This window comes from Antrostomus carolinensis, unplaced genomic scaffold, assembly GCF_000700745.2.
Source record: "Antrostomus carolinensis isolate BGI_N321 unplaced genomic scaffold, ASM70074v2 scaffold14606, whole genome shotgun sequence".
Lineage (NCBI taxonomy): Eukaryota > Metazoa > Chordata > Aves > Caprimulgiformes > Caprimulgidae > Antrostomus > Antrostomus carolinensis.
Window position 1 is genome coordinate 1 of NW_010319902.1, and position 27,063 is coordinate 27,063.

Genomic DNA, 27,063 nt, shown 5'->3' on the forward strand with positions numbered 1-27,063 from the left:
GCTGCACACAGGACTCAAGGTGAGGCTGCACGAGTGCAGAGTGGAGTGGGACGATCTCCTCCCTCGCCCAGCTCACGATGCAGTGCTGGATGCACCCCAGGACATGGTTGGCCCTCTTGGCTGCCAGGACACACTGTTGGCTCATATTTTGTTGCTGTTACTCATGAAGGCAGCGTTCTGCTGCAGGTAAACAACCTACAAACAGTGGAGTTTCCTCTGAGGCCACAAAGTGCCTCTTCACTGGGCAGCGACAGCGACAGAGAATGAACTAAACCATCCTGCGTCTCCCCCCTTTCCTGGCTGCTGTCCTCCACAGAGGGGTCCCCCTGGATGGGGCTTGCCCTCCTCCCAGGTGGGCCCAGGGCCAGGGCCAAGCTGCTCCTGAGGGTGCGACCAGGCCAGGCATGGGCTGGAAGTGGTTCCTGGGTTCCCAGCTGGCTGTCCCGCTGCTGCAATCCCATGGCCGTCCCTCCTGCAGGGGCTGGTTTTGCTGCGTTGATGAGCTGGCTCCAGCCAAGGGAGGCTGGGAAGACCCTGCAGCTCTTCAGGGGCTCCCACCAGCTCTCTGCCCCATCTCCAGTCCCATCTGCTGGGATTTAGGGAATATGAGCAGCTTCTGACAACGAGTGACAAACATGGTTTTCTTTAGCTTCTCTATGGGACAAAGTGCCCCAAGTGTCACATGCTGCCTTTTGGAAAGGATCTTGTGCCCTGCCTGAGGTGATGATGGTGAGTCCTGCAGTGCTTAGGATGACAGGTTTTTAAAAATAAATCTGGTGATGTCCTCATCCTGTGTCCACCTGCTCTCTATCCTCGCTGCACTGCAGCTCAGCTCCAAACCCATGCTGGTCCTCCTCAACAAGATGTGAGGAGGGGGACAGCCCGCAGGGTGGGGGCAGCCGGGGGCACGCTGAGGGCCTGCGGTGGCTCCTGTGTCCCCTCCATCAGGTGACAAAGTTTCTTCACCCAGAGGGTGGTGGAGCACTGGAACAGGCTCCCCAGGGAGGCAGTCATGGCACCAAGCCTGACAATATTCCAGAAGCATTTGGACAATGCCCTCAGACACATGGTCTGACTCTTGGGATTGTCCTATGCTGGGACAGGAGTTGGACTCATGATGCTTGTGGGTCCCTTCCAGCTCGCCAGAATCTCCTGCCTTTCTTCTTGCCACAATATATACCTATGAAGCTCTAGTGTTTTTAAAAGAGAAGGCTACACCCTTTCCTCATGCTTTATGTGGGCAAGTGTGTTACGTTGCAAGACTCTTTTACCTCTTCAGCTTTTTGCTGAGCAGACAGATTATAAGGTACTGGGTTCTAGAGCACTGAAAGCAGACAAATTGGAGTTTAGAGGCAGGGAAACAAACACCATCATCAGAGAGCAACAAGATTTTGAAATGAAGAAAAGAACTTGACTGTCCACACTGAATACCCACCTCATCTAAGACCTGGTGTGAAAGGCATCAGTCAGCAGGCACAGGGATGTGCGGGCTGGAAGAACTCAGCATTAGGGCTGCTGCCCATGTAGAGGTGCATGTGCCTCCTGGTGTGACACCAGTGGGGCCTGCCTTGGGAACAACAGAGCTTTGTGCCTGACAGATGCTTGGGCAGAGGAAAAACCTCATTTGCTTTCTTTTCCTGGGGGCAGTTAAAGCACAGGGAGTGCACTGACCTGATTTACAGGCGGCTGATGCTTCTCCAAGTCAGGCTATGAGCAATTTGGCCAAGGGCATGCAACAAGTGAGTAATGCTGTCAGAGATGGAGGGAAATCTCTGTGTGTGTGCTTTAGCTTGATGCTCCCAGCACAACACCTCCAATTGTGCATGACATGCTAGTGATTTATCCAAGCAGCATACTTTGCTGATTAGGTTTTATCTCAGTAGTGCCTGGAACAGCCTGTGTGCCTCCCACAAGCAAAAACAGAAGGCATACCTCACTGAACAAAATGTGGTCTTTGACCTCTGGGTCTTGGCACTGAATCATACAAAAGGTAATGGTTACATATGATCCTACTCCTGACTTCATGGGGTGGGGAGGAAAGCCCACCTAATCGGTTGCTCAGCAGGAGGGGGTGCATTTTGCAAGCACAGTGTAAAATCAAAGACAGAAGTGGAGTGAAATGGCAGGAGTCACCACAGGTTTTCACCATTCTGCGCCTGTGAGCACAAGGAGAGGAAGAGGCAGGGTGGCAAAGGACACAAACCTCTAGAAACCTGACGGGGCAACTGCTGGTCTTGCCTGGCAGTTGTTTCTGGAGGCAGCGTCCAAAGTCCGTGTGCCCTATCTGCCTGAGATGTCACGTATCAAAGTGCCCCTTCACTCTCACCTGCATGCACAGTGCTACTGCATGAAAAGCTGCTACGTGCCTGATGCTTTCAAATGCCAGGTGCTGTATTTAGAAAGCTGAGATGTCAGAACATGGGGTCAGGTTCTTAAGGGTGTAAAGGTGCTTAGTTCTCATCAGCCAGGATCTAAATTCACAACGAGCCTTAGGGTCCTATGCCCAATTCCTCAGCTGTTTAGAGCAGCTGTCCAGCTGCTTCCTAAGGTTTCCTAAGTCCTGGTGTTGCTGAATTGCTGAAGTTTGCTTTTTGGCCTGGGCCCCCGTGCTGCTCTCAAACTGAACACTCTACTGCTAGCTGATCTACAGAAACTCTTCCCCTACCTCAAGCCTTCTTCAAATGCACATGAAAGGCACTCAGAAAGAGACTTCTAGGGGTTGTTATATGTGCTTGTGCCTCCACCAGGCCAGCTCTCTAGTGGTAAGGGTGTATGCCTGTGATAGAAAAATTTGTGAAATTCCCTGTCTTTTTTTGGGGAAAAAAACCCCATAATCATACATAATCATTACATTAATCAGAATTATCATGCATATTCAATATAATTATCAGAAATCATTATCATAAAACTCTGCCTCGACACGCATGCCCATTGACTCTTGAAATGAGTCAAAGGACTGGTTTTGTCACCACCACAGACGACTGACTCTAAAGAAAAGACCCTCTAAGGACTTGGCTCAACAGGCTCTTTTCCACATCCCAGTGATCAGTAAAACAGAGTTTTCAAGCTTCTATGGACATTAGAGTAATAAATTTCAATTTCTACAACACTACAACAAAGATGCATTGTTTTTGATTCTGCTACTGAGTTAATTATTAGAGCAGGCCTAGGACTTTACAGTTCCTTTTTATTAAGGTCTTTATGGTTCTCTAGTTCCAAGCTAACAAACCTAACTCAAACATTTGCTTTGTGATTTTATTTCATAATCAAACCCAATTCTTCTGCATGGTTTTGATTATTTCTTCAGAATACTTGCAACACTGGTATTCAGGAACCAAGACTGTCACAGGTTAGGTAAGACATGCTCCCATTACCACCTTTGTGATCTGAGCAGTCAGAGACCAGAGCTCTCCAGCTTTGCTCAGTTGGGTCAGGACATTGTCTTTAGGTCCATAAACACAAACAGACAAATTACAGCAACAAAAAGAAGATTTACCCTGTTACTGGGATTTTGGATGGAGAGAGGGAGAGAGCCAAGACTTGTTATAAGTCAAACTGGAGACCATAGTTGTGACCCTGAGCAGAAGCCACTGAGCACACATGAAGGCAGGACTGTGCTGCAAGGAAGTAAGTAGGTGTAGCTGGGGTTGGAGTTGGAGTTGGGGTGCTGACACATTTCCTGCTCAGCTTTCTGCAAAAGCTCCCAAGATTTGCAGCACAGATCTCTGATGTAGCTGCACTGTGTACATGCCTTGCTGAAAGGGACTTCATTTTTTTCCTGCCTGCTTCCTACTGCTTTTCTGACCCCATGGTAAACCTGTTCAAGCAGACAGAAGGAAGAGACATAGTTTTTCCTCACAAATCTTGTCCGTTTTGAGTAGATTCCCAATCTCTGACCTGCTCTCTGTGGGAATCAAGTTGTGCACCACTCTAAGGGTCAGTAGAGCATGGAGCAGAGTAAAGGCAGAAAAAGGTGAACAGGGCCAAGACTATGCTGTTCAGCAACACTTACCTGTTAGGGTGGCTTAACTGCAATGTGATTTGGGGTCTCGGAGGACTGAAGTCCCATTGGTAGTTTCTCTAGAAAAACCTTCTCTTCTCTATGAAGCTGTAGCTTCCTGCCTTGGGCTTTTATCCATGAAAGTGCCTGAGCAGAGGCTGGTTCACAAGGATTGTCCAAGACAAGACCAGTGACTGTTTTTGCATCCACACAATCCCTTCACACAGTGGTGGCAAGTTTTGTAATGAAGGGTATTGTATCTGACCGAATCAAAGACAGCTGTAACAACCCAACTTATACTGGAGCACAGGAACCCTACTGCATGTCTGAACTTTCAGAAAACTGAGCAGTAAGCCAAGAAATACCTGTACTTGGAGGAACAGGTTGGTGAGTAAGCTCCTTGTCTGTAGGTATGTGTACATATGCATATGTTAATGTGTGACTCAGAGGATAAAACCCTCTGCAGAACAATACTGCTTTATACAATGAGGCTGGAAGTTCAGCATAGATAGTCCCTAGCATTGTGTTTTTATTGGTCAGGGACAAGTGGCACATTATTGTCCTGGATGCAGCAAGAAAAGTCATGTCAGTAAGCCTTTGCTGACCTTTAGGCTTTAGGTTCTGAGATCTTAGTCGAAATATCTGGTGCTAAATCACTTTACAGTTCTTTTTTAAAAGTATGTGAAAGTTGGTGAAAGACATAAAGAAGGAAGTTGTTTTGGAGATGACAGGTTATATTTTTACAACTGTCATGTAAAAAGTCTTTGGTTTCTTCCTCTCCCACCCCTTGGATCTTTCCTTAGGGCACCTTCTGGTGACTGCCTTTTACAGTGCAGTGAAGGACCTATGCATGATTGCTTTTGGCTGCAAAGAGAACTAACATTTAATAAATTGTTTGGAGCTACAGCAGTAAGTGCAGTGCAGACCTGTCTGTCTTCTGCTGCCCAAGTCATGCATCTTGATACACTGCTCATGGTTGTACCTCATCTTACAGAGCTTGCATCCCACAGGCCAGTGCTGAGGTCCTAGGAAGGCGGCAGAGATTATTCCATCACAACATTACACAGGAGGTTCCGCTTAAACTTGAGAAAAAACTACTTTACAGTGAGGGTGACAGAGCCCTGGAACAGGCTGCCCAGGGAGGTTGTGGAGTCTCCTTCTCTGGAGACATTCAAGACCCGCCTGGACGCCTTCCTGTGTAATTTCGTTTAGGTTCCTGCTCCAGCAGGGGGATTGGACTGGATGATCTTTTGAGGTCCCTTCCAATCCCCAACATTCTGTGATTCTGTGATTCTGTGATTCTGTAACTATCTTCTGCTTTGAGTTGCAGGTTTCTACTGGATGGCTCTGCTTAGAACAAGAGATTTCAGTTGATGTCTTCCACAAGTCCCTTCCAAACAAACATTTAGGCACTTCTACAGCTTCCAAATTTCTTTTGTATCTTTCTGGCATCACATTGAGACTGTTGGTCTCTCACTGCTGCCCCTTAGCACAAAGGTTCCTGCACGTTCCTGCACTACTGAGTAGGATTAGTTTCACTTGAGCCATCTCTGGGCAAGCCTGACACCCTACTGAACAGTGCTGTCAGGGTGTACAAAGGGCTGCTCCTCTCCTACCACCTTCTGTGCTGTTGTGTGGTCTGCCTCACAGGAGACACATTGCTGTTGAGTTTGTAGGAATCAAAATCTGCTTTGAGAAACCCACTTTCATGATAAATAAGCTAGTATCTTCCAAGATTGTAACTAGGACTATGTCTAACACCCCAACTGAAGAAACAGTAGCTCAGAGATATGATTCAGTTGGCAGATGTATGCTCAGATTGTTATGGTTATGTGGTTGGTTTCTGTGTCCTTCCACTAGTGTGATCTAGTCAAGATGAAGGTAGTGTCAGGTCACAGCAGACGGTGAGGGACAGTGTGTGACTGTCTGCTGTACCTATTCACTAAATAGTTCACTAATAGCTCATCCGGAAATTTCTTGTTCTTTGCCACCCCATCATAAGCTCCTTGTGACTCTCTTCACTTTTCACTCCCTCCAAATCTTCTTATTTTTCTCCCTGCAAGGGCTCCATTGATTCCACCATTCCTCCATAACCTCTTTTCAAAGAATTTCTGTGTTACAGCTCTCTAGTTGCTCCCACCGTTAGGCTTTGGGTAGAAAGCTTCTGTCCCATAGGCCACGGCCCAAATCCTGTCTGTGCCACTGCACTGCTATGGTCTGGATATCATTGTCATTGGTTGACCTGTCCAAAGTATGATTTTTTAAGCTTATGGAATACCTTACAGGACCCAGTTCTAGATACAACAAGGAGTGGAGACTGGGAGAAATAGCATTGCCAGGCAGAAGAACAGTAAATATGACACCGAAATTGAGAAATAATTTCTTAACACCAACGTAGTCTTGAGAAGCAGGCAGTCTTTATTGCGGAGCAAGATGCACAGGGGATCGCTCCACCTATTGTGCATAACGACTCATCTCTCTACAAAAGCTTTACACTATCAAAACATGCATATTTATTACTCTCCCAAGAAATTAATTGCATTTCCAAGAACTCATTAATATATGTAAATGTCCTTTTTGTATGTGCACTGGAGTCTTCTTGGTGGTCTTTGGGAGTCCTCTGGTGGTCGTTGAAACTTTTGTCACTGTGCCCTTTAGTTGAACTTTTCTTTTGCTCATGCTTAGTTCATCTTTTTGGCCTGTTTACAACACTTCTGTCTCCACAAACCTGGTTTATTCTAACATCATTATCTTATCTACCCTATTGCAAAGATTTGGTGCCTCGAAATTCCTGTTATCATTTTAGCTCAGCTAACGTTTGTCTTTTAGCACAAACTTGGCTAGGCCTAGCTGATATGTAACCATCTTTCAGTGTCACATTGTTTAAGCAGAAGGGCATGTTCTTTCAAAATGGTATCAAATATGAGATGTTAATCTGAAGAAAAACTTCCTTCTAAATAGAGGCAAAAAATGCATAAAAGTTTTCTTCCTGTGACTGGAATTCTGACACGTGGGAATGATTCAGTTCAATCACTGGAAAAAAGTGAGGGTCAAAGTAATTTCTTCAGAAGCTTCCTTCAGGATAAATGGAAAGACCAAAACATATAAAATCTACAGCAGGAGCAGCAGCAGCAGATTGTTTTCCTAATCTTGGATTTCTTAAGAGGAATCTGTGGCCAAGAATACATGTTTCAGGAGTTTACCTTTATACAAAGCTCCCACAGGAACATATGTTATGAGTTTCCAAAAAGATGGATGGTCAGGGTTAACAATTGCACAGTATCTCCCTTGTTAGGAAAAGCACTTTATCTGGAGTTTCTGATCCATGCTGACCCCAGGCTCTTTTGAAGTGTGGGTCAGAATGGGTCATGCTGATCTCCTGCAGTTTGGGATTTGCTTATTCCTCATTCTTCTATGTGCTTTTCATTGCCCTCCCAGAAACAACCATGTCTCTTATCCTCTTCTGTATCTACAAATACTTGCCTGATATCTTCTGAACCATTACCTCTTCTGGCATATATCTAATTTCAGTTGGAAGACAGAGAGCAGGGTGTTTTGTATTCTGCAACGGCATATTCATCTGGAAAGAAGAAAGGAAGATGACATTTGCATGAGAGTAAGAAATCATTCTGACCTCAATCCATGTGCACCTGTGATTAACACATTATGAACCAGAAAACATTTGATAGATGTTGTGGCAGTCTTCCAGTTGTCAAGGCACCCCGTTGCAGAGGTGCACAGTCACTGGCTGTGTTTGTCAGGACACATCATTGCTGTCATCATGCAGGACATAGAGTAGGTTGCAGAACACGCACTCCACGGTCAATTCTCTGGATACTGCTGCTCATCTGCCAGCATGCAGTTCTCAAAGGTTATGCCAAGCTTGAGAAAAGCACGGGAGAACCTGAGCCACAGTTTTGATAACATAAATTCTGTAACTGGGTAACAGCTAATGCAATTTTAGTTCCTTGACACCAGATTGAGAAAGGTGTTTGAGGCACTTAATTTTCTAGTTAGGTGCTTAAACTCCTGTTGGGTTCAGTGGGATTGTCATACTTAAGTATTTCAGTTCCACTAAAGAACAGTTCTTTGACTGTCATCTACTATGGCAATATAAAGTGAAAAACCTAGATAAACCCAATCAGAGAAGTCAGGAACACTGCTACCTTTGAGTTATTGATTTTAACCATTGTGTTCAAACTGTGGAAAGAAAGTAGAACCACACTTGTTCTGTAGGTAGTTTGTAAGAAAGCAACTCCTGAGGTATAACTTTCTAATTTGCATTATGTTGAAATGAAGCAAGAAATGAAAAGACAGGGGGGCAGAAACTGTCTATGCTTCTGCAAACCCTTGGCAGTCTGGCAGTCAAAAGCGGCAGAATTGCTAGCTTGCTCTCCATTTGTCTCTCCTGAGAAACAAAGGCAGCAAATGCAGAAAAGTGAAGAGAAGCTTGCACAAGGAGAGCAAGGGAAAATCCACTGTCCACACCTTGTAAATGCTGAGATTAATATTTTGATTTTACAGGTTTTGCTCCAGCCTACTGAGGTCTCCTACCTGTTTCGTAGTAATCATACATATGTACTGGCACCGGTTTGATATCTGAGACAGGCAGGTTTTGCTCCACACTGAAGGAGAAGCTGATTTCCTTCCGGGAGACCTGGAAATAGCAAGACAACAAAATGTATCAGACTTTTTGTTTTCATACCTATCCCTGAGGCTAGGATTGAACAGATGCATTCCTGGGTCAGACTGGGTGACAAAGTGCTATTCTACAATTCTCTCTAGATTGCAAACTTGATATCGAATCTGATAATTGTTCAAAAGCTGTTGCTTAATACGTTTTGTTGCTATAATTGTGTGCTCTTTTCTTTCTTCCTCTTCATATTTCCATTGCCAGTTACTCCAACCATTCCCTGGTTACTGCAGCTCTCAGCACATCAGCATTCATCCTCTGACTAAAAGCTGCTGTTAGTTTAGTTTCTTTCCTTGCCTTCCTCACCATCTAAAAACACCTTCAGCATTCCTATGAATCTTCTCTCTTTAATCACATTGAACTCAAGAGTCCCCATCCTCTCCTCTGCTTCTGTTCCTCATTCCACACTCTTGCAGCCAAATGTTTCCTCCTTGTTCATTTTCCTCAGCCGAAAGCTTTCTTCTGCATGCCTGGGACTGTGCCCCAGGCTGTTTCCCTTTGTCCTTGTTTTCATCTTGATGATCTCTATAGGAATGGAGCCATGGATACAGGATCTGGACAACTTTTTGTATCACTGGTGCCCTGATGGGAAAACTTTTCACATCTCAACATCTCAGCTTCTCTGTGAATTCAGAATACTGACTCCAGTTTTCCTTATTAGATCCTTGGAGACCAACCAATAGAAAATAGTGTTTGAGAGGTAGATATTATTACTATTTATTTGTGCTTTTTCTCATCTTCCCTTCTTGGTATTTTAACATCCCTTGTGTTTTGATTTTCATCTTTCTCATCTCTCATTCCCTTTATTAATGTCGTTGATGTGGGAAGACTATTCTTTCCATACAGCAATCTCTTTAAAAGGGAGGGGACGATACTGACTCACTGTAAAACACTCTCAGATCAACTGATGACAAGCATCACTTCGAGGCTGAAGAATATTATGCAAACTGGGAACTTTTGCAATATGGAATGCAGCTTAGCTGTGTTTGTGAAGTGCTATTTAATCATACAGCATTCTTCACAAAAAGTTATAACAAATGCATATTTCTTCACTGTAGACTGCAACTGCTGTGTATATACATTTGATGTTGGACTCAGTTAAGTCCCTTCACATCTTTAAGACGAGTGTATTGCTAATCTACTATTAATAAGACTATTCTTTTATCTGGTTTAAACTTCCAATTTAATTTAAAAAAAACCCCAAAAAACCCAACCCCTCCCAGACTTACCTTCTGAAGGTAGAAGAGTATGTGGTTGTTCTTGATGTCTACGCGATTCACAACAGAATTCTGGTACTGAACCTTTAAACAAAGCAAATGATAGCAGTGTTAACATAGGAGACTTGCCAAGGAGACTTACAAATAACTATTTGGTAGCAAAACATGTTTGAAGTTGCTGCCATGCTGCTGTTGGGCCACCCTGTCATCTCGTGGCCAAAATAAGAAATGCAAGCTGAACATGACGAGTGCAAACTGATCACAATGAAAAATAGTTTCACTAGTCAGCTGTGTTGTATGTGACTTTTCTCATTAACTTAGTGCTCTTATTTCAATGAAAATTCACAATTACACGATCATTTTTTAAACTTCTGATTTTTAAAATATACAATACAGCTCAAGCTGACTCACTTTCTAGTGCGTTGTGTATTTTAAAAACAAAAAGTTTTAAAAAAATTTAGAAAAGCACGAGCAAAATTATTTTACTATAAAAATACACCAAAAGAAAATATTCCAAATGTTAAAAACCTATTTTCCAGCTATTTTTCCCCATACCTATAAAAAGGAGTACATATAAAGTAAATGTAGGTACATAAAGTATATATAATGTACAAATAAAGAGGAGCAGGGTGCCAAACAGTGTAACATCTCAATGGAAAAATCTTCCAAAGACAAGTTCTAGTAAAAAAAGAAATTCAGACCTGAATGCTGAGTGGTTATAAATGCATCTAGCTATAAGTAGACTCTACAATGAATTACATCCTTTTTATCTACTTGAAGATTAAGGCTCATGTCTTGAAGATAATGCATCTATTGCAGAACCTAAATTGTGCTAGGAACTGGAATAATGTGCTTATCAATGCCCCAGAATTGTCATCATTGTGACCAAATTTCTGGATTATAAAGGAAGAGCAATACCCACTTTTTTTTGTGTGTTTGTTAAACTGTGCTCTAGAGGAAGGAATAGCCATGTTAAAATGATAACATTGCAAAATGTCCATTTGAGCAATTTAACTATGGCAGAAATATTTCTTACATAGTTTCTGTTAGGTTGTGTGATTAAAAGCTCATCCACATAAACACAAAGGACCAGAGAGTATCCCTGGATCACCTTACTGACTGAAGGGAAATGCTGCCTTCAGAGGCTGAGTATGGGATGCTGGGACTACTGAGAAACAGAATGCTTAGGGGAAGAACCAGAAGCAACAAATGGAGAGATAAAGTCCAACTGGGAGGAAAAAGGATGGGAAAATGGGTTAAAAGGAGTTGGTTGCACATAAATAGGTTGGTCATCAGTACATTTGCCTGGCCATGCTCTGCACCTGGTCACAACAGTCTCTCCCCTCTTCTTATTAAACTCTGTTTCTGATCATTTTCCTGGGTGAAGGGCTCTCTATTCTGCATGCACTTGTGTGTATGGAGTGCAAGTCATGGAAGAGGGGACCACAGATCACAGGGACCACGTGTCTGGAGTGCCAGCATCTTGAGAGATCAGACTTCAGGCCTGTTGTCTATGGGAGTGTGTGTCAGTGGGTGGTCACTAGTGAATATAAAGCTGGACTAGCTGGTGAGCAAGTTAAGCGGCCTGGCATCTACCTACTGGGTCAGGCATAAGTCTGGGCCAAATACTGAAGATACCAGACGATCTCAGTTTGTTATAGGAGGGACCAGGAGGTCCAAACCTGTTACTGGAGGTACCATAAGGTCTTAGGGGTCAGTCCATTGAACTGGACCAGCTAGCGGAGAGTCATTTGTGTGTATTAGTGTGTGTGCATGTGTCTGTGTGAGGCAACTGGGCGACCAGGGGATCCAAGCCCAGCTGCTGCAGAGACTGTGTGTCTAAGGCTGGTTACGGGAGGTACCCACCATGCACATGTGTGGGTGCTGGGAGGCTCAGTTCCAACCACTGCAGTGGGTCTGTGGCCTCAAGGGCACATGTGTCCAGGTGCCAGCCACTGGGTAGAACAAGGATGCAGGGGCAGCTCCTGGGCAGACTGAGTGTCTGAGGTCAGCTACCTGAGGGATCCATGTTGTGTATTTGCATGTGTAAATGTGTGTGTGTATACATATAAAAATATATATTTATTTATCTTTTCCACAAATGAGCTTTCAGTCCGTTCAGCCAGAAAGGGGAACAGGATAAGGCCATTTGTGCTGTCTGTGTTTGTGTGAGTGTTGTCTTTTCTGTCTCTGTTGACCTGTGTGGCTGGCCATGTAAATCTGTATGTATGTGTATATGTACATATATGTATAGTGTGCATGTCTGCCTATTGGGAATACACACTCAGCCTTGCTGTTGGCTGGACCTGGGGATATGAAACTGCAGCAGTCTCACCTCTGTTGGGCTACTGGAGCTGGCAACTCCTAACAGGTTTTTCTTCAACAGATGAACAGCTACAAGTCTGAGACGCAGAGTATGTGACAGAAGGCTGCGCCCAAGGGCTTTGCAGAGTTCTCATGGAGTTCCAGTTTGCTCATTATTTTTGCCAACTTCCTATGTTTTCAGTGTTTACCATTCACTTTGCTCCCATTCTTTACCTTTTTCAGGGAAGATCTTACAGGAACAAAACCTGAGAGCATCTTCACGTCAATAATAGCCATGTTGGAGACTTTGCGATTTCCTGTGTAACTAAAATGAGAGAAGTTTCGTTAGTCTGGTCTGCAAATGGAGAGGAGACCAGTGAATGACATTTTCAGTTTCCAGAGGTCCTATTTGTCTTTCTGCAGCTGCACAGTAGCAGTTAACTGCCTGTACTTAAACCCTTCCTTGGATGCTTTACCAGACTGTGAATGCAAGGGAGTAGGTCAATAAGAGGAACTTACCTGGCGGAGATGACAAGGTCAAACTTTGGTGGGAAGTTGCTTGTGCAGGATACATTGGCCAGACGTACAGAGAGAGAAAATCCTGCAACTTCTTTTGGCAAATGGACATTGTACCTCAGGGTGGTCTAAAAGAGACGGTAATTGTGAGATGGTCACAGACTTACAGGCTTTTGTGGCTTTTGCAGGAGGTATGGAGAGGAAAGAGGTATGGAGGACCCCCCACTTAGTTCTCAGAAGGGTGGTGCTGAGTTTCCAGCTTGCTTACCTGCAGATAGACACAGCCAGTGCCATTCACTTCCACACTGTAATTCCCTGGAATAGTGGGTAAGGCAGCCTGCTGCAGTAGGAAGCGGTTCTTGTCATTCACCTGAAAAGTCTTGCTGGGGAACTCCATGAAGTTGACTTTGACTGTGTTGAGATTTTTTTTAGAGAAGGTGAGGTATCCATATTGGGCTAAAGCTTGGAGAGCAACAACAGTGTCCTGAAAAGAACAACATGATCCCTAATTAGATAGATACCCAGCTGTAAGGTGGTGCATGAAATTAGCACAGCTCCTATTTCCCTGATGCTTTGTCAGTGCTCATAAGTGGAGGGGACTTTGCAAAGAGCTAACACAAGTTCTGGGGCAATAGATTTGAATTAACCCAGAAAAACTGGGATAATGCTGCATCAACAGTGACTGCTGTCTACTGCTAATTTGAAACTCAAGTAAATTCCCATTTCCTAAAACTAAAATATGTATGAAGCTGCCTATGAAGAGCATAAAGTGCCCTGACAAGGACACTTATGCAAAGACCATTTCTCAAATATTATTCAAACTGATATGTAGTCAGGAAGATATGTCATGCTATTGAGACCCAGCTTGCAGGCTGGACTGCTCCCAGAAGCTTTGTTTTTACCACACCCAGCTGTTACCTGGCTGGAGGAGAAACCACCGTAGGGGTTCTGTTGTTTGACAAGCCAGTGCACGATGCGAGAAATGTAAGATAAGTCTTCTGGAGTGAGCTTGGCTTTGTAGAGCAAAGCCAGGAGCGCATAGCTTGTCATTTCAATCTCAGCAGAAGGGGCACGGGAATAGAACACAGGAAAATGTTCTGCTGGTGGCTTATTTTCTCGCTGCCAATGAATTGAACCACCTGAAAACAGAAAAGTGGAGTGCAAAAAGAATGGAAAAATTATTTGCTGGTTAATTCACTACAGTATCGCGTGGGAGACAGACATACAATTCTCTCTCTTCCTTTACCCGAAAGTTTTTTCAGCCATCAGTGTCCTGAACTGATAAGTTTTAGTTCCAAGATGGAAAAAAAACCCAGGAAGAGATGGAAAGGGAATGAATAAAAGGGAGCTATATAAGTCAAAGAGGGGTTGAAGTGAAGGCAGTGCAGCAGAAGGTTGTTAAGGTGGTCATGGACTGGAGCACATGACAGCCAAGTGAACTGGGTCTGTTCAACCTGTAGAAGAGAAGGCTAATGGGGAAACAAGGGGTAGTTTTCCACTGTCTTGGACTGGAGACTTCAAGGGATCTCTCCCCCTCTACATTATTTAATAATTCTAATAAAATCAGGTCACAGCTCTGTCTCAAAAGAGACAGAGAAGTTCATAGAGATCAATTCAGTAGCATAGCAGGCATGAAATGGGAAGGGAGCAGCAAGAATGAGAAAACTGTGCATCAGAATAGCTTATATCATACCACAGGCTATTCCATCATCTGTATTGCCTGGATCATGGCCATACTGCACTTACCATCTCTAGTAGCTGTCTTGTCCAGCTTCTCAAGGAAGAACTGATATCTTTTCTCTTTGTCAGCTAAGCCATAAGCATAGGCGAAGAGAGCCTGGTTATACAAGTTGTGAACCCCATTGCCAAATGCAGTCTCCAAACAGTTCATGCCATTCTGAACCACAGGATGCTGTTAATGCGAAACATAGTAGGGTTGTCAGGTACTTGGATTTGTGTCTCAGCTTCTCTTTAAATACTTTCATCACTCTTAAGCTGCCATCACTGAACCTTCATGCTAAAAATATACATGATCCATGGCATGTTTAAGGGCCTACAGTGTGTATCCTGTAAAAAATACCCTTCCAGTGGTGCTACCTTCTTTCTGCATTTATTTAGAGGCAGCATGGCTGGACTAACAAAGCACTGGTTCTTTTCCCGACTTGCAAGATGACCTTATGCAGGTGAATCCTTTGTCCCTTTGTTGCTTTAGCTTTAAAATGCACATCATTTTTACAGAGCTATGTAAAGTGTATTGAGACCTCATGATGAACCAGTCTCTCTCAAATGGATATTTAGATAAAAGAGTTATTACTCATTTCCTAGTTATCAAATACTTATGGCAAATGCAGGGTTCTGGAAACAGATTTCCTCAGCTAACCCTACTGTCCTACAATCAGTATTTACCACATTGTTGAAGAATACAGATGTGAGGACTGTGACTTGTGCAGTGTTTGACATATAGCTGACCAGACTAGTAAAGCGTAACAGCATCAAATACCTACCACAACAGAGTGTCCAGCCTCCAGCAACGCTGCCACAACGTATGCTGTGAGTGAGTATCCACCTTCTTCTCCACCCTGAAGAAAAAACACAAGTAAAGAACAGGTCAGTACAGATGTCCAAGAAAGAAACAAAATGTGAATTAATTAATAGTTCAGATATCAGTTAGATTTGAGACCAGAAGCAATTTCTGTCTCCCTGTGTGCACAGGAATGAGAAAGATCAAGTTAATTCAGGATAAAGCCAAAATTATTTCGTGCATTTTCTTGAGTTTGCAATAGTGCATATTACAGCCTATGGCTGAATACATAGTGCAGTAGTGGAAAACCAAACCCGAGAGTTCTGCCTCAGAGAGTTCTACTTGCTTCTGCCTCATCATCAATAGCAGACATGAGGAGCATGCCCTACTTGTATGTGACAGACACAAAAGGATGGTACTAGGAAGAGTTAGGGTGTGGTGATAAGCTTGTGTTTGGCGGAAATGATCCAAATCAATCCCAATGGCAGGACTGGAAGTTTGTGACTATACTTATCTCAGTTACCTTCAAAGCATTGTTAAAATGTGACCCAGCATTTTCAAAGCAGCCATCTGACTTCTGCTTGCTTGCCAGCCAGATCAAAGTTTGAGACTGGACATTGCTGTCAATGTAGATGTAGCGTTTGGCTTGTGCAAAGGACTTGTACACAAAGGCAGTGAGCCTGCAGGTCAACCAGAAACAGAAAGCAGGTAAGGCATGGACAAGACCAAGAAGTTTGCCAGTAACTGGATACAGATAGAAAATGCCATAAAATGCACTCCATAATGTCTGAGGTAAAATAAGCAAGTGTTTTGTAAGTTTTAAATAAATAAGATCCTGATATTAAAAGCTGACCTGAGGTTTCTCCATTATTGTGCTGAAACCGTTTGTTCAGAGCAGGGGTAAAGTATAGACACAGTTTGATGATTTATAATAGTAATTTCTAATCTTAATTAATAGAATTATGAAATAAACTAGGTGGGAAGGGACCTCTGGAAGTCTCCAGTCCAACCACCTACTTAAACTAGGGCCTGCTTCAAAGTTCAATCAGGTTGTTCAGTCTCTTGTCTGATCATGTTGTGAAAATCTCCAGGGACAGAGATAGCCATATCCTCTCTGGGCATTTGTCTCAGTGCTCCAGCCTTCTCCTGGAGAAGATTTTTTTTTCCTTCTACCCAGTTCGAATTTTTCCTGATGCAGCTTGGTACACCCTTGACAAGAGTCTGACTCTCTCTTTTCTGCAGTCCTCATCTATGTAGCGGAAAGCTTTACCTAAGCTCCCCATTATCCTCCACTACTACAGGCTGAACAAACCCAGTTCCTTCAGCCTCCCCTTGAACATTAGGTACTCCAGCCCTCAGTCATCTTATCATCCTTTTGTTGCACTCTCTCCAATTTATTAATCTCTTCCTTACTAGGTGATCCAAAGTAATTGATCTATGTCCATTTAGTCTTTTAAAAATAAGAATCACTTAATACTTTGATCATTTTTCAAAGCCTAAACATCCTGTGCTAGGGAAACAGAAAGTGTCATCACGTACCACACACTCCCCTTCCTATCTCGCGTCCCAAAGGAACTGTAGGATCCATCTCGATGTTTGTATGATAACTGTTTTTGGTACCCTGAAAATGTAATAAAGAAGACTTATTTTATAATCACAAAAAAAAAGACTAGTTCTGCTGTTTATTCAACTGAAGCAGCAAGATTTTTGAGTTTAATATTAAGTAATGTATGTCTGGTAAATACTATTAGCAGCTATGAATTCTAGCTGGTTTTGCTCCTGGAAGGATGACATGCTTCTTTGGGGTACTGTCACTGCCTGCTCCTATGTGATAAACGTGGTGCTAGAATGCAGAGATCACTGTTCACTGTGTAGAGCTCTAGCATTAAATGCACACAATCTCAATACTAGATGCAAGAATCTGAAAGCCTCTCACCTGCTGATAAATATCCAGTACCCTTGGCTCTAATCTCTTCAGTCAGCTGCCCAGTTTTATTCAGATAATCCATGACATAGATGTTGGGTGTGAACAAGGCCATGTTTTGTTCTCCACAGCCGTAAGGCATATGGAGGAGGTTCTCCATGTTCCTCAGGGCTGTACCCAAAATGTCTCCTGGAGAATGAAAGATATGAGGAGGCAGTTCAGTTCAAACATGTTTTTGTTACACAGCATTATACATAACTTTATATTACCTTATTATGAACTCAAGGGCAATGACTGATACAGGGTAATCACAGTAACCAAAGACACAGCTTAGAAGAAAGGCTGAAATGTCTTTTGGTTTTTTGTTTGTTTTTCTAATTTTTATGCTAGACACCTGGGATAAACTGAGAATTTGGGAAAAAACTGAGCACCAGTTCAGGCTGACATGGGTTCTGAGAAACAGCTATGAACCCTTGGAAGGATTAGGCTTCCCCACCCTTTACAGTCTGCTTCTGTTTTATATGTACATGTGAGAATCAGGTGAGGTGTGGTGCTGATGGGCTACAGAGACTGTACTGCACAGTATCAGCACATCTCACGCTGACCCAGGCATGCAAAACAATTGTGTTTAGAAAGCAGTCTGAGTTCAGAACCTCAAAAATTTTTCCTTGAAGAGAACTGTCAGTCTTAATAATTACTTTAAGATCAGTAGAGTTGATTGGGACCTGAAAGTATTTTTCTATAGAAACTTATAAACTGACAAAATGTTTTCATTATGCAAAAGCTTAAATTTGAAATTAGGCAGTGAGCAAAGTTTTGAATATTTTTTTTTCAAAGAAGTCTGCTTTATCTTACTTTTCAGCTGAATTAACTGTTTCAGTGTACAGAATAGGATATGCTAACTCAGTATAAACTGAAATGCAATATAAGTTTAGATAATTTGTCTATTTTGTCCTCTTTCGATATGAGAGAATTCTGAGCAACTTTTTCTTTCATTGGCATTTTGCAAAGCAGGAAATATTTTCTCTAACATCATGATTAATAAATCTATAATCTCCTCAATTTTACATTAGTTTTGCATATGTATACATGGTGGCACTTGGTGCAGCACAATAGAAATGCCATTAACTTTTGGTTTTAATCTAAGTACTAAACTTACCTATGACAGAAAAATAAGCTCTGGCTGATCCCTCCACTAGGTTTCTTGGCAGGCTGAGAGAGACTGGTTCAGAATTTGTTATGCCTGATAAGAAAATGTAACAACAAGAATCATTAAAATAATATTTTATTCCAGAATTCTTCACTTGGTAAGCATTACTACAGTGACTGTTATGATCTGCAGTCTGCGTAATGAAATCGCTGCAGAGAGTTGCCCAATTAATCAAAGGTATCTCTGAAAATCCTGACTGGTAGCCCAGCACCTTGACCCTGAGACCCTCTTTCCTCCCCTGGAAGGGTCTCTGGTTTTGTAGGACAAAACCTACAAGACAGTGAAGCAGGTTCCCTAACTCCCTGGAATGAATGAACTTGCCTTACCTTTCGTACAGACGAGAGAGCTCTGAGTCAATTCCTTTTTAATACCTTCAGGCTGTTTGATTGCAGAGAAGTGGTCAGGAAGAGGAAGAAAAGTGCAGAACATCAGGAAACCGTGAACAAGTTAACAGTGTAAAAGAGTATGTGGATGTGGCTATGCAGACAGTGCACCCCTTGTACCCAATCCTGCCCTAGCTCCACTAGAATACCTCTTGGTCTGTGGCTCCCTCTCTCTTTTACCCAACACCCTGTTCAGAGCACCTTCCTTCTTAGAAAGGAGTTATAAAATAGACATTTCCAGCCTCTTAGAGGGACTCTGTCCAACTAATCCTTTGTGGCTAGTGCTTTCTGACACTCAAGATAATCCTTTTTCTTTTTATATCTGCCCTCCACCCAGGTCCGCAGTATGAGAGTCACAGGCTAAAGGTATTTACAGGTAAGGTATGGAGTCTTCCCTCTTCTGGCTACATCTCTACTGACATCTGTGGAGTGTCAGGGCATGTATGCTCATGGTCCCAGGAAGGAGATAGTGATAGGAGGACAGTGGATGTCACTGACTCTTGTGATTGACACTTTCATATTAATGTGGAGAAACCTACTGTACACAGCTCCATCTGTGTCAGCTGTCTTGCCACCTCACGCTAGCTAATTGCCTCTAACCCATAGCTATAGGAATTGCAGTTTCCACAAAGCAAAAAGCACATGCAGATTTCCTACTGTACCTCAACAAGTAGGGTTTGAATCAGAGTGTCCCTGTGAATTATCTTCTCTTCTGGGGATGTGCTGTTTCCAGTACCTCTGGTATTCACTTTGGCCTCAGCAGTAATTGTGAATTTCACCTCACCTGGAAAGCCACCCACCAGCCCAAGAAAAGAAAGTTATTTTCAGTGTCTACAGTTATCCCTGGTTTTCATTGCTTCTTCTAGGCAGAAACATATTGTCTCTGAAGGCAGCTCTGTAGAAGCAAATTTCATGAAGGCTCCATGTCTACCTGCTAGTGAGAAGGAGTGGTTGCCTGGGGCCCTAGCATGAGGAACAAGATAGAGAGAGGTGATCCTGGACAAACAACTGACAGTACACACTACCAATTTCCACCTCTTCTTAGCCTTGTGTTAAGTTTTCTCCGGCCTAGGGTGGTGTTGCAGTAGTTATAGCTTTGCTTTCCTTCAGATGGAATTTGTTAATTGAGGGACAACACTGAGATGCAGCCTCAGTGCTGCTGCAACACAGAGCAGCAACCCTGAAGTGAGCAGCTTTTCAGGCGTTGGTCACTTCAGTTCTGCAACCATTGCAAACGGGAAATCCAAAGAAGTTTTTTACTTGGAACAAAGTGCATTATCATCAGAGTCACAAGAGAGAGACAGTAGCTTTCCTTTTTCCGGCTCTGCAATATTATTTTGCTGCGTATCCAATTTTCATCTCACTATAATTTTGCATCTTTCTCAGTGAGTTTGAAGGAAATAAATCATACTGACTATAAGATCTTAGAAACAACCTTTTAAGGAAAAAATACATCTGTAGCTCATTTTGAGAAGAATTTTTGCTAATTAATTTTTTTTTTGGACTTCAACTTTTGGGGCACTTACACATGCAAGCTGTTGTAACTGCTTTTTATAAAAGACAATGTTGACTTGAAGGCAGTGTGGATTAACACAGCTGTAAAATCAGGGAGAAGTAATGTCCTCCTTTGTTGTTGAGAAACCAGTTCAAAATCATTAGCAAATTTTATTATTGCTGAGTAGAGCTGGATAGGTGCAAAACTGTCAGCTGAAAGATCATAGGTAATGAAATACTGACAGTATTTCATACATAATGTGGCAAGTGAACAGATCTTCCTAAAATGGACAGGAAATGGACTACCAGAAATCAGAAGAGACATAACATCAGAACAATTCACTGCTCATTCAGTGTGTCTAAGGGAACTTTAGCAACTGTCCAATACTAAATTTGTGGAGCAATTAATGGAGCTGTCCAGAAATGCCTGCCTGTGGATTATTGATACTGCATCAAAGAGTGGGCATGACACAGGTAGAAAGATAAAAAAGAGGTATACCAGGGTGATAAAGAGACAAACTTACCAAGTTTGTGGGGGCTAACAGCCCAAATGTAGGTTTTTCTTTCATTGGCACACACCTTTGCTGTGTTTCCCTCTGGTGAAAGGATTTTTGCCTTGTAGTCACCTGACTTTGCCAGTACGGCACTGATCTGAGACAAAGAAAGAAAGTGCAAGATTACAAATGAAGTAGACTGCCCCTAAAGTCAGGCTGCAGGGCAAGGGACTTGCTGGAGAAGCTGTTTGTCATCTGAATCTGTGGGATGATACCAGGAAAGAAGGATGGGGCATTTCTCTGAGGAAATGGCAAACCTATGTCTTTTCTGCCCACTATTAGTGGCTATTTTTGACTGAAGTATACCAAGGTCCCTGTGCTCATTAGTCAAGTCCTTTTATGAGTTACTGCTACATACGACATACTCAGCATGTATTGAGTTTTGCACAGCACAGTACCCATACCCTCTGCTCAGGTTCCTCCTTCAGAACCAAAAAGAAGAGCAGGTTCTTATCTTCTGTGGACCAGACACAGTGATCATAGGCCATGTTTCTCTGATGTTATGACACAGGGATGGGTCCGGTGAGAGAGTAATGTGGTCAGGTTAAGGTGCAAGTTAAACACTTCTGCATTTCTGATACATTATGCAGGAGAATGCTGCTATCTCTGTGAAACAGACAAACCGTAGAGGAAGAAAAAAGGGAGCTTGATATACCTGGATGCATTTGTTAAGGTAGTTGAAGATGTTGGCTATTAAATTAAATTTTTCCCCTCGAATGACAGAGTATGGCAAGGCAGGCTCCACAAAGAATGGTTGGAAAGCTGTCAGTGCAACAGGTGAAGAGATGCCAAACCCAGCATCATCCTGCACGCAGAAAGCGCTGGCTTTCCATTCTGTGATAGTGTCAGGAATGGTGTAAAAGGCATTGACCTCTCCCCTGGAACTGAAGAAAATAAGAAAAACAGAATGAGAAATTATCATCTTTGGCATTTTCAAGACAAATTATAGAATAGGCTCCCTGTTTGAGTTAGTAATTCTGTTTTCATCTCATTTTCTGCAATGTTTTTCTCCATAATTAAAAAAAAAATAATTATAAAACTAGAAGTAAAGATGAAGATGCTGGGGAACTACATGTTAAAAGCACTTGGAAGAATATTCAGCTTTTTAACTTAGAAATACAATTTGTTTAAATACCATAATGCCCAAACATACAGAGAAGAACCAATAAATTTGGATTAATGTTCTAAAACAGCCCCTGAATGCAGAGTTAAGATGCAGATATTCTTATTGCAGATGCTATGATAGCCTGGAAAGAAAAACAAAAACATTAAGTTGGCTGCTGCTGAATTTAAAATATGATGAAAAATAACAGGCTTTACTCCTGTTTGCTCCTAAACAAATGTTCTTACTTTACTCTTAGCCCTCATTCTTTCTCCCATCAGAAGGATGGGGGGCAGAACACAGAGCAGACGTCAGTCACAGCTGAAGCAGGCTTGACAATGTGTACAAGGTTAGAAGCTCAACGGTCATTGAGCAAGATGGGAAAAGGAGACCTGCACCTACAAAGCAGACCTATGTTCCATGGCTTCTTCCCAGAATTCATTTCAGCAACATGTATCAGTGCAAAAAATCCACGAGAGGTAAGAAATGAAGATAAAAATACTCACTCAGTATGAACCAGATCCCAAATCCAGGTCTCGGGGAAGAACTTCCGAACAGTGTTTGGAACTCTTGGACCAGCACCCCCACCAATAAGCCTTGACTCATCTAAAAGATTGTGGATAGTTAAAGTATAATAGTAGAGAGGTCAGACCAGAAGAATTGGAACTGCTGTCAGACACACTCTTCACCATAAATGAACACTGAGTATTCCATTTGATCATTTTTCCATTCTTTGTCACACAAAAAGGGAAAATTCTAAGAGATATAGGGTACAAGAAGAAACAATTTCTAATCTATTACCTTTTCCTATGGAAAAATACTACAAAATTTAGCTATTTCACAAGACATTTCACTTTATTTCATATTGGAAGGTCTCATCATCTAATTAGAAAAGCACGTTTCCTATCCTCTCGCAGTAGCTCTCTTGATTTGCCAATGGGCAACAGTAGCCAATATTCTCACCAAAGCTATAATGCTTTACAAACCTCCCTGAATATCCAGTCTATTGGAAAGCTATTTTTGTTCGTATAGTCAAACTACAGGTCTGATATAAGGAGCTAAGGTCATCTTTCCAGTTTTTCCATGTACTCAACTGTGATATCCAACAACTCATTTAGCGTGGAGGTACCTCATATTTCCTAGCCATATCATGGAAACAACAAGACTTTCTCATTTTTCTGGACTTAGAATCCTAGAATCACAGAATCATTAAAAAACAATCTAGGTTGGAAGGAACCTCTGAAGTTCTCTAGTCCAATCTTCTTGAAGTAGGACTAACTCAAAGTCAGATAATGTTGCTCAAGAGTCTTGTGCACCTCAGTTTTGAAAAGCTGCAGCGATAGAGATTCCAAAACCTCCTGGAGAACCTTTTCTAGTGTAGCACAACTCTCATGGGGAAGAACTTTTTCTTAGAGCTGAGTAGGAATTTCCCTTATGGCAACCTATGACTGCTACTTTTTATCTTTTGCTGAGCAACCTGACTTGGAGAAAGATAATCATAACTCTTGCTTTGAAGACTCTGTGCTAAGTATGCTAAGTGCTGTGTGAATTCTTGGCAATGGGAATTGCCACTATTTTTCTGCATTGGCATTCATTGCCTTTTAAATATTTAGTTGAATTGTGATTTGATTAAAAGTTCTAACCTGAAAAAACCTGAAAATCTAATGTCAGTTTATGAAAGAAGTAGCATCTCAGTATTCCCTGTCTTTTCTGTACGCACCCTGTATCTAAGTGAGAGAGAACTGACTACTGCAAGGACTGTTAGAAAATGATTATGAGAGGCAAACTGGGACAGATAGATCTATTCCACCCAAAAAACTCAACATGCTGGCTATTATTTTATAGAGGCAACAGTTTTGAAGAACAGGAAGACTATAACTGGAGATACAGTATGAACCTTCTTTTACCTGTGCCATAGTTACTGACATGGGTGACACCATGCTCAGAATAGGCAGGGTGATCTTCCATGTCAGATTTGTCTTCATTGCACAGAACTGGCTTCCGTAGCACAGAGTTGGTGAAAACCTTCAGGCCCATATCCTGAATGTGAAAGAATCAATCATGTCACTCTGGGCATGCACTAGCTACCAGTGCATGCTACTTATTCATACCTCACCTCTCTCCTCCCTCCTCACATCCCACCCTTTCGACCTTGAATGTCACAACTCATCCTCTCCAACCCCTATATCTTTCTTATGGAGCAGTGACACCTGATGTTCTGTGGCGAGCAGTAATGATGGGGCTTATGTTAGGTCTTAAGCCATGGGGTCAGCAGACAGTGGAGGCAAGTGTATCAGGAAACAAGTGGCCTGCATCACGGGCTCAGATCTTTACTAGGAATGCTTGAGGTCATGAGCCAAGGCCATGGTCCTGCTTAGGAAATGTTTACTGAAGTATGGGCAGGATCCCAGTGAATATATTTGATAGTGATTTTCAGGCTTCCTGAATAAGAGGGGATGAGAAGGCAGAAACTGGGTGATTGGAGACTTTAGGCAGTTCCAGGCACCAGCTGCTTTCTCTTAGCAGCAAGAACCACCACTTGAGAAAGTTTGATGCTGATGTACATGAATTCTTCTGGAATACCTTCTACTTAAAGAACCACACAGAGCACATACCTTGAAAATCCTGTAGGCATCTCCATCACGACTGACATTCACAGGTTCATAGTACAAGCCATCAAAAAATGTTGTTTTGATTGGGGTACACCTCTCCAGCTTGTCATCTTCCAGGTTGAGCCCACTATAGTAATAGCCATATAAATCACTCACACGAAGATTGTTGTATACCTTCGGAGGTGAGAATAACTATTGTTAACACAAGGAAGGTCCCAGGTAGGTGCAAAATCACATATATTCAAAGCTTATGGTGGCTCCTGAGCAATCCTGTAGACTGTGGTGGGTTTGCCTAGTTTTGCCTACTTAGAAATGAATAAGCAATTTGGTTGATGATACACATGGTTTGGACTCTACCTGCCTCCTCCTGCTCGGCAATGGGGTGTGGGTGAACTTGAGCAAAGAGGACAGAGATATACTCCTGAGTTATGCAGAGATGAGACTGGCGTCCAACAAGATACTAGCTGACATCTACAGGTTTTGTTCTGGGCTCAAGGCCTATTTGAGTCATAAAATGCCATTTTGTATATAATCACACCTCAGGGAGGAATTATGCTTCCAAGCATTTACATGAGGCATATCTTTAGGACATGTCTTACCCTGCCATGCTTTACAAAAGTGAATATTCCACTATCAGTTTCTGGCTTTGAAGTGTACAACTGCCATAGACATTTCTTTAATCACTGAGATGTTTGTTTCCAAAGGAAAAATGAAAACACAGCCAGCAGCAGAAGAATCACAGGTGGGAACCGGAATGTCATTCAGATTGTCCCTAGGTCAAAAGAACACAGGCCTGGGGGTGTGGCTTACGTGCTCAGCAGATAACTCTCGCTCAGGCTGAATAAGAAGTACACTCTGATCTACAGCTCGCAGGGCACAGTAGGAATTGGCAGCAGCTTCAAGGTGGAGACTGACTTTAGAGCCTGGTAGACCCTGCTTCTCAGAGAACTTGAGCTGAAGCTGGAAATGAATAAATCCAAGACAATCACACAGAAATTAAGAGTATGAGCTTGACATGTAGATCTAAATATCACCTTTCACCAGTAATCATTCTGTTCTCTTTGGGGCAAAGCTCCTACTGTTAGATGGCCCTTCTGAATCCCTCTTCAATAAAAACTCACAACCTCTATAGTCCCCTACTCACCTCCCTCTCCACACTCCATTGGGAACTTAGTTTGATTCTGAGCATACGTGTCAATTCCAGTGACAGCACCTCATGTTCCCAGCCACATCTGTACCTTTCCAATCCTAAAGGCCATCTCTAGTGCAGGGCTCTTGATGAAGTCATTCCCTAAATGTTCTCTCAGCAAAGAGCGAGCTAATACAGCCATTGATAAGAAAGCAAATGTTTTCACCTTGTTTTTGAAGCATACATCACTGCGTATCCAAGAGCTATCAGCCACTATCTCCCCATGAGGATGCACTGTGTAGAGCAACAGCCTGGCGCTGGGGGCAAGCTTCTCAGTGACATTTAGTGTGATGGTGAATGTACCTCTGGGAGCTGTGGAAGTAACATGGAACAGGGGAGAAGCCAACAAAAGAGGTTACACAAACCTCAGCTTTGGTGGAGAGACAAAATATTCATCCATAACCTACTAGCACCTTTAAAAACAGGGAAGTTGGATATTGGAAGATTCATCTCTCAGTGACTGAGGAACTTTTCCCATCAGCAAGACAACAGATACAAACTGGAGGATCCTGAGAGCAGAGTGCTGTGCAGAGAGGGGTCTGGGATGAGTAGAAGTTGGACAGGGAAATCTGTGCATCATTGCTACAAGAAGAGCACAACATTGCCTTTGGGTCTCAAACCTAGAACCTCTGACACCAGAGGAGATAGGCCAATCTCCTGAGCGAAAGGAGAGCTCTCTTAACACTAAGAAATATGAAGTTCTTATCTATGTGGATGACAACTACTAGGGCAGGCACAGGAAATTAAGCTTTTGCATAAGTTTTGATGAGTCACACACTATTATACACCTTAGTGTTAGCCCCCAATAATATGGAAAAAACACATGACTTCAAGCTGATTTCATGAAGAAAAAGTAGTGTCACACAGCTGCCTTTTGATGAATGGAATGCCTTTCCCTAAACCATAGAGGAACCTATACTCTGCAGCCATAGTGCATTAATATCCAGAGGAAGACCAAAGACAGCAAATATTAAACAAGTCCTGTGTGTGGAGTGAGGCTTAGTTAAGCCACCGATTGAAGACTGGAAATAGACCAGGTTCTGCAAGAAAAGATAGTTTTAACAATGGAAGAACGAAGTTCAGTTTTCTGTGATTGGTAGGATCATTGTCATATGTGGGTATTTGGAGACTTTCTAAAAGTGCAATGAATTCCAAGCAGTTAACTGCTAAATATTCCTGTCTAATGGGACACCTATTACTTAAAACTTAAAAAAGTTTTAGTCTTCTAATTGGTGAAGACGTGAATGTCAAAGAATAACCATGAAACTGCAAATACTACTTGGCAAGTAATAAAACAGAAGAAGGTCACATTCCTTGGTGTTTGATCACAACAAAGTTTTCATC

General features: G+C 42.5%; 1 protein-coding gene across 1 annotated transcript in view; it reads right to left on the minus strand.

Moving 5' to 3' along the window:
* Positions 1-7,527: 7,527 nt before the first annotated feature.
* Positions 7,528-27,063, minus strand: part of LOC104517850 (ovostatin) — a 30,541-nt gene continuing 11,005 nt past the window's right edge. Inside the window, exons 14-35 of the mRNA XM_010169435.1 lie at positions 25,886-26,031; positions 25,341-25,490; positions 24,534-24,704; positions 23,826-23,958; positions 22,425-22,524; positions 21,472-21,700; positions 20,787-20,913; positions 19,431-19,552; positions 18,712-18,763; positions 18,335-18,418; positions 17,188-17,364; positions 16,791-16,872; positions 15,775-15,931; positions 15,235-15,309; positions 14,477-14,642; positions 13,649-13,869; positions 12,999-13,214; positions 12,734-12,858; positions 12,449-12,539; positions 9,923-9,994; positions 8,555-8,657; positions 7,528-7,580 (exon numbers count right to left, since the gene is read on the minus strand). Of these exons, the coding sequence (XP_010167737.1) occupies positions 7,528-7,580; positions 8,555-8,657; positions 9,923-9,994; positions 12,449-12,539; positions 12,734-12,858; positions 12,999-13,214; positions 13,649-13,869; positions 14,477-14,642; positions 15,235-15,309; positions 15,775-15,931; positions 16,791-16,872; positions 17,188-17,364; positions 18,335-18,418; positions 18,712-18,763; positions 19,431-19,552; positions 20,787-20,913; positions 21,472-21,700; positions 22,425-22,524; positions 23,826-23,958; positions 24,534-24,704; positions 25,341-25,490; positions 25,886-26,031 (2,852 nt within the window). The remainder of the gene's footprint in view (positions 7,581-8,554; positions 8,658-9,922; positions 9,995-12,448; positions 12,540-12,733; positions 12,859-12,998; positions 13,215-13,648; positions 13,870-14,476; positions 14,643-15,234; positions 15,310-15,774; positions 15,932-16,790; positions 16,873-17,187; positions 17,365-18,334; positions 18,419-18,711; positions 18,764-19,430; positions 19,553-20,786; positions 20,914-21,471; positions 21,701-22,424; positions 22,525-23,825; positions 23,959-24,533; positions 24,705-25,340; positions 25,491-25,885; positions 26,032-27,063) is intronic.